General features: G+C 42.7%; 1 protein-coding gene across 1 annotated transcript in view; it reads left to right on the top strand.

Annotated features, from left to right (window-relative positions):
* Positions 1-4,394, top strand: part of igsf11 (immunoglobulin superfamily member 11) — a 66,703-nt gene extending 62,309 nt beyond the window's left edge. Inside the window, exons 5-8 of the mRNA XM_048265446.1 lie at positions 381-503; positions 1,146-1,293; positions 2,273-2,498; positions 2,536-4,394. Of these exons, the coding sequence (XP_048121403.1) occupies positions 381-503; positions 1,146-1,293; positions 2,273-2,498; positions 2,536-2,826 (788 nt within the window). The 3' untranslated portion in view covers positions 2,827-4,394. The remainder of the gene's footprint in view (positions 1-380; positions 504-1,145; positions 1,294-2,272; positions 2,499-2,535) is intronic.
* Positions 4,395-7,948: the final 3,554 nt, after the last annotated feature.

Raw genomic sequence — 7,948 nt, 5'->3', positions numbered from 1 at the left:
AGCAGCGGGGCTAGTTTTAAATAGGCATATATTTACATGTTTACAAGGGTTGGGAGTCTCTGGCTTTTTTTCTGTTGTTGTTGTTAGATAATGTTGGTTTTGTTTACCCCAGGAGAGAAAGAGAGAGAGAAAGAAAGAAAGAGAAAGAGAGAAAACAAACTTCCAAAAGAGAAATAAGTAGATATGTATATATAATGAATATATTTGTGTATGGCCTATTGCCATATAAATGAATATGCATAGTGTGTTCCGACATTGTTTTCTTTCTTCTACTTCTGAATAACTATGGCCTTATGAATCTCCCGTGATAGATAAGGTTGTGTTTTGTGTGTACTGCTCCCGGTGCGACTAACACCTACATGTGTCTGCCGTGCCTTCAGACCAGATGCAGGGGACGGTGACACTGCGGAACATCAGCACCAGCACATCTGGCCTGTACCAGTGCACCGCGTCCAACGCCATCGGCAAGAGCACCTGCCTCCTTAACGTCCAAGTGGTGGCACGTAAGTCTGCTCTGTCCCGCTGTGACCTGCGGTTCTAGATTGTCTCGCATGCACCAGCGAGATTGTTTTTTTTTTTCTTCAGCCTTTGTGTTTTTGTGAATAATGTGAGCACCTCATCTCCTGCTGAAAAGCTTGATATTGTTTCTGCAGCCGCCTGAGCACATAGTGGAGTGGAGCATCAAGGCGATAGATATTACTTTTTTTCCTCTCGTGTTGAAATTGCCACTGTATTATTCTGTGGCAGTTTTGCATAATGCGTCCAGGAAGTCATTTCCATAGCCACAGGCTTAGATAGATTTCACACTGTAGAATGTAGAATGGACATGTGATCTGCAGTGGAATACCGTCAATGCATTCCCGTTCTCATTTCCAGTTTATATTTTGATTTCCGATTCATTGATCAACAGTGTCATGTATATAAGACAGAGTAATAAATCAGTTGCACTCTATGGATGCACATTGTCTTTAAAGGTCTTTAAAAGAAGTACTTCCAGTACTTCTGACTTCTCTCTTTCTCTCTGTATTTCTGTCTCTTTCTTTCTCTCTCTCTCTCTCTCTCTCTCTCTCTCTTCCTCTGTCTCTTTTCTCTTTCTTTCTTTCTCATTTTCTTTCTCTTTTCTTTCTTCTCTCTCTCTCTCACAGCCCAGCCTCAGAGTGCGGGGCTGATAGCAGGCACCATCGCCACAGGAGTGCTGGCCGTGATCATCTGCGCTCTGCTGGTGGTGGTCACTCTCTTTTACTGGAAGAACAAGAACAAGTACGAGGAGGACGAGATCCCCAATGAGATCAGGTGAGATTGGTCACACCTCGCCCACGGTGGAGCGGCTGGACCTTCACCAAACTCAGACCAGTGCTGCCCTGACAACACTGGACCTTGTTTTGTCCTTCACGCTTCATGCAGTTACATCCCATCATGCGATGCTATTGTAGTGACTTAGGCAGCATTCACACTCGCAGGGCTTGAAGCACAGGTCAGATCTGTTGTGGACATCCGATTGCCTGTTTACATCTACTTTTCAAAGTGGGAGCAAGAGGGTTTGCTAACCAAAATGAAAACATACCTACAGATGGCACTGCAAATCCATTAAATAACACAAGCTTGCATTATTAGGCTATTTCAGTGGGCAGTTGTTTAATTTTGTTTGTAATTTTGAGATGTCCGCAAAATAGGCTACTGGTTCTATTTTAAGGCAAAAAGGAAGTGGTGAGTCCTTATTGCAGTTTTTCCATCTCAGTTTTCATTTTAAGTTCACCATTCTGCCAGTTGTGCATGTGAAAGCAACATTATGTAAGGGATAATGTATAGAACGCCGGTCATTGTTGGGAAAATAAGTCCCGGCAGGGCGAACCGGACTCTGACACGCAGCGGAGGCAAAAACATATAAAATTGTGGCCATTTACAATGATGTGTGAGTTGAAAATGACAGGGGATATCCAATCTGTTTACACAAAAGTCACATTGGCGCATAACTGATTCATATCTGATTTTTTTCCCCACATATGGATGAGGCCTGAAACTGATCGGTAAATATCCGAATCCATTTAACTGGCGGCGTAAACATAGTCATATTTATCATTAGTGATGTACTTGTGTATATGTCCCTTGTTTACGATAAGTAGTTTATCCTTTTGTAGATAATGATGTAAAAAGGGCTGTTATGTGTGAAATGCTTACTTATGTTGTTTTATGCCTGTTCCTTTGGCAGTATAAATTTTGCCTTGACATGTGTGATGACTTACTAGAGTTTGCTGTCTCGTTTCTCTCTCAGAGAGGATGACCTGCCCCCCAAACGCTCATCATCGGTGAAGGCCTTCCACGCCGACGCCTCGTCCTCGGAGAACGACACGCTGACGTCCACCAACACCTACAACAGCCGCTACTGGCACAATCCCAAGCCCAACTACGACACCAACTCCTACACACGATTACAACGGGCGACATCGCTGCAAACCTTCAGCCGCGGCCACCGGGCTGGCTGCCACTCCACGGCCACGGTCACATCGGACGCGGCCCCCCCACGCCACCACGCAGCAGCCAGCCCGCATCGTGGCCTACGCCAACGGCAGCCACACGCTGCCGCCGCCCAAGACTCTGGTGGTGACCACCAACTCGGCGCCGTCCCCGCCCGTGATCACGCGCAGCAACGGCTCGCTCAGCATGCGGCCGTCCGCCGCCACGCCCACACCCACCGGCGCCAGCGCCGGACACGGCGGCCACGGTCAGCACACGCACTCCTACGCCGTGAGCCAGGCCACGCTGGAACGCATGGGCGCTGTGCCCGTCATGGTGCCTGCGCAGAGCCGGGCCGGCTCGCTGGTGTAAACAAACAAGCAAATAAACAAACAAAAGTATACAAAGAACAAAACTTATCCACTGGACAAGTGTATAAATAAAGAAATAAAGAAATAAATAAACTGGATTTTATAAGAATACAGTATGTCCGATGCCAATTTTTGTTTTTTTTGGCAGCATCCAATCCAGAGCAGCACTAAGTGGTTTTCAAACTCTTCCTGCTAGCATTATTTTTCTTTTTTTTTTTTTTCTTCGTTTGATCTCATGACATTGCTGACCAGCTGGGAGAGACTGTGTGTCCAGCGCCTGCATGCGAAAAAGGAGATGGATGAAAAAGGAAACTCCCCAGATCTAAACAGGGGCAAAACAAACACACAAACAAACAAACAAACAAACATGACTGACCCACAATTCCACAGGAGACAACAAATCTGCACAGCTTCATCCCCATAACAGTTCTCCCACTGTCGTCCTCTGTCATAGAAGGCATAGACAGGACGTATATATAATTTAGGACATCTATTCAGTGAGTCTGGACATATATTTGTCATTAATAATATTATTGAGACATCATGTGAATGTGCATGTCCATTTTATTAAAAAAAAAAAAAAAAAACAGCACAACCAGTAAGGATGAGGACTCGTACAGCTCTTCCCACTTGGACGACCCACATGACATGGAGGAAGAGGAAACTTGTCTTTGATATGACGTGCTGTCTTGTGCTGGGTGCTGCACCAGTCTTAACCGGGTGGCTGGAAATAGAGTGAGAGACAGAAAATAGCCTTCGAGGTGGAGAGGTTGGAGACAGAGAGACTGTCGGAGAGGTGAGACTGAGAGGAAGAAATGGTGAAAAAGAACAGCAGAGAGAGGGTGAGAGGAAGAAGGAAATATAACACTGTCTGTTGACATCCATTTGATCCCCTTCAAATTTATGTCTCTCATTCTCCGTTTTGTTTTTTTGTTATTGTTTTGCACTGCAATCAACGTATGTCCCAAATCAACTATCTGTTCTATGTAAAAGTCTTACATAGATGATTATTTTTAACAATTTATTGATTCATCAAAACTGATCAGATAGCTTTATCCTACCTCTAACAAACATACTAAATTAAAAAAATAGTACACTGTAAAGGTAGATTTCTAACACTATTACATAAATGACAACAAATGGAAACATGTCCTAATATCCTGATATGAGAAACCTTTCGGTATTTAAACTTGAAATGTGTGCTGTCTACTTATTATGGGTACTGGGCCTAGGTCCAGTGGATCTCTATACTCTTATTTTCTTAACAAAATGTCCGACTCACCGCATTGCTGCTCTGAAAACAATGTAGATGTCTTTGGTATACTTGGTCTTGTATACTTTATAAAAATGATTGATTTTTTTTTTCTGCTTGTTACTAACAACTATTATTTTATGTTGGTTTTTGTTTTGTTTTGTTTTTTTACTGTAAATATTGTAACTATTTGTAGGTTAGAATGTGAATTAAAACATTCTTTTGTCCAAATGATATATACTTATAAATCCTGTGTGTCATCTTTCGGAGTCTCTTTTTACACACTGGTGCTGCTTACTTTAACTAACAAAGAAGAAGCCTTTTCAACATGAAAACGGAGTACTGAACCAGCAGTCTATGGTTGCACATACATGCTGTACAGAATAAGGCTGTAAACACACAACAATTCTTGACTTTTGACTTTGGATTAGCACTGTATCCAAAATCCCATACAGTGGGATTTACAGTTTGTTTTTTTTTCAAATGTTTACATGCAATTTTGAAAAAAAAAACATATACACATATTTGTGAAAATGCTATTAGTTTTCATTTAACCAACACAGTCCTCAATGATCAGACACTATTGCCGCCAGTTCCACACTGCTGTGATAAATAAAACACACGTTTGTAAAAAAACTAATTTTAGGAAATAGCATGTGCTTGATTTTTGGCCAGACATTGTTATGTAAGGGATAATTTAGACGACAAAAAAAATAGTGACAAACCCACAACATTCTTCATGATCAGTTTGAGATATAGGGAGAATGTACACAAATAGGCCTACTATAAACTTACCAAGCACCGCACAACACTGATGCTGCACACTGAATATTTCAAGTATTTATTTCAATACTTACAGTCTGTCGTACCATAATCAGTTACAGTAATCAACCAACAATGAAATCAGTGAAACAAATAAAATCTGTAAACAAATAAAAAATACTGCATGAAGTACATACACTTTAACTGAAGAAAAACTAAGCAACAAGAATACTATTCATTATCTCTCTGCCCCTTCCTCTATCTCCCTTTTCTCTTCCTCTACCTCTACCTGGGCCTTCTCCTCTACCTCCTTCTCCTCTTCCTCCTTCATCTCCTCTTTGAGCTCCCTCTCTCATTCTCACTCCTCTTCCTCCTCTTCCTCTTCCTCTTCCTCCTCCTCCTCTTCTTCTTCTTCTTCTTCTTCTTCTTCTTCTTCTTCTTCTTCTTCTTCTAGCTCCTTCCATTTTTGTTGAAGACAAGTGAACTCACCTGCTGCCTTTTATAGCACACTCTAGTGCTGCGTTTTCAAATTAGCACATGTGTGCTTCCACAACAGCTGGTGGATGTGATTATCCAATTTGTTCATTAGTGTGGTCATTGGCAATCCGGGGCTTTGTAATGACAAGGAAGTGACCTCACAATCCTTATCTGTGTCTAAGGTGTGAAAATGTGTGTAGAGTTTTACAAATCACTGTGTGTAATGTTTTGAAAAAAGGGTGAAGCAGACATTGTGTGTAATGTTGTGCTAATCTGTGGAGGTGTTTAGCTCCTTGGAGTAGAATTTTGCAAATTGTGTGGAAATTTTTATTTTAGTGTGTAAACAATCGTAATACAGGCCAGGCCTAAACTCAGCTGTATGTCCTCCCACTGCTGTGGGTACATCTGAGTGCAGATTTGAATGGTTTTGAAATAAGGTCTTGTTTACAGTGAAATATTCACAAAGAATGATGCACCCATATGATGGCAAATGGCTGTACTGTACTACTCATGCTGATCAATCTTTCCCCAAGGCCTGGGCTAGACAAAGCTCAGTGATACAATAGAAAGAGTTTGTGCCCTGAAAACTTATCTTTTCTACACTAATGCCTGTGTGTGCAAGCAAAATAACTGATTGTTGAAACACCAGCTTGAAATCACTTAGTACTCAAGTCCTCTAGTGGTTTGGTATCACAATTCACCTTATTCAACCGGCGGCCAGAACGAGGCTACAGGGTACACTTGCCATTACACCTAAGTCCAGCAGACGGAGGAGGTAATGCACTCCGTTTGCAAACTGCCAAAAAGACTCACTGAAGAATAAGAACAGGCCAGCAAACCCTTCTTTTTTGGCAGTTGGCAAACGGAGTGTATTACCACCATCTGCTGGACTGAGGTGTAATGGCAAGTGTACCCTTTAGCCTCGTTCTGTCCGCCGGGTGAATAAGGCGAATTGCTACAAGACAATGAGCATCTGGCGCCCTCAAGCGGAGAAGTACAACAACAGCAGGATGTGGTGTGTTTTACACATGTGAATCCTCAGGGTGTTTTGACACCATTACACTAGAAATGCTGCATATACTCCGTCTGATTTGATTCTAAGTAGCTGCAATACATATGGGACCTTATGCAAGAATATCATTATGTTCTGTCAATGCAGGGGCCCTTGGAGGCCTAACTTCACTATGCCTGACGTTATCCTATCTGATTGGTTAAGTTGTATTATGTAATATGTAAGGGATTTTGAACTGTGTTGCTTTGCTTACACAGTTCCACAAACACAGTTAAACACAGTTGGGACAGCCATGGCCTAACAGTTAGAGAATCGGACTTGTGACCATAGGGTTGCTGATTTGATTGCCTGACTAGCAGGAAAGATGTGGGTGGGAGCCGTGATTGAGCAGCGGTCCTCATGTCCACGTCCACAGCTTTCACGTCTTCTTCATCGCCCACATCCACAGTATGTGTGTGCTCCTCTAATCTGCTCACTGCTTTAGTGTGTGTGTGTGTGTGTGTGTGTGTGTGTGTGTGTGTGTGTGTGTGTGTGTGTGTGTGTGTGTGTGTGTGTGTGTGTGTGTGTGTGTGTGTGTACAGTGTGTGTGTGTGTGTGTGTGTGTGTGTGTGTGTGTGTGTGTGTGTGTGTGTGTGTGTACAGTATGTGTGTATGTGTGTGTGTGTGTGTGTGTGTGTGTGTGTTCACTACCCACGAATGGTTGAAACACAGAGGACAAATTCCTCGATTCATTATGGAGACATGCAGTGATGACTGAATGAGGTAATTGACCCACACAATTGTAAAACAGAAGCAGAAATTAAATACAGTTTCAAAATAATCTACTGTTGAGGTTACGCCAATGTAGGAGAATAAAGATAGACATTAAGGATGGCTTGCTTTGTCCACACACTAGACTGGACAAAGATATATTTCTGTCAGCATTAGTGTTTGTCTGAGACAATCAGTATGTTCATTTCAAATTCCTGAAGCACCTAGTAGCCTACAGCACGGAACGCATCGTCAAGCAGTCCAGTGAAAAGACATGCGCTAATTATCCTGCTGTGAACTCAATGTATTCTGAAGGGCAAAGTTACCAGACAAACTAGATTAAATCCATGACACTGTTCTCTTTAAAAGCTTGGCCACTTCAATTTCAATACAGCGCACCAGGACTTCGCTGCGAAGTTGCTCATACTGATTTGACCCGGACAGATATCGGTCTGAAGAGTGAATCTACGGCACGTCTACATCTACGGCATCTCTTAATGCAGATGCCGTCTGTCTTTGTCAGAGATGGGGAGAGCTGTCCTCCGTTGACAAGGCGCTGGCTGTCACGGTGATTTGATGGACTGTCCATCGCTACCGCAGTAGGCACTTAAGCTTTCAGCTTTCATAGCTGATGGTGACGGAGTGTGTGTGTTTTTTTCTGTCCTCAGAGTGAGATGCAAACACTGAAAAGACCTTGACTTCTTTATGACATTTTTGGAGAGCCTACTTTATATATAGCTCATAAATAGCCCACTTTGAAAGGAGTTGTGTTAAATGAAGTATACCAGCAAAGTATGGGGGTTTGAGTGGCATTACAGCCCTCCCGTCATTCACAAACACACACACACACACACACACACACACACACAC

This window comes from Alosa alosa, chromosome 15, assembly GCF_017589495.1.
Source record: "Alosa alosa isolate M-15738 ecotype Scorff River chromosome 15, AALO_Geno_1.1, whole genome shotgun sequence".
NCBI lineage: Eukaryota > Metazoa > Chordata > Actinopteri > Clupeiformes > Clupeidae > Alosa > Alosa alosa.
This window is presented reverse-complemented; position numbering and strand designations above follow the sequence as displayed.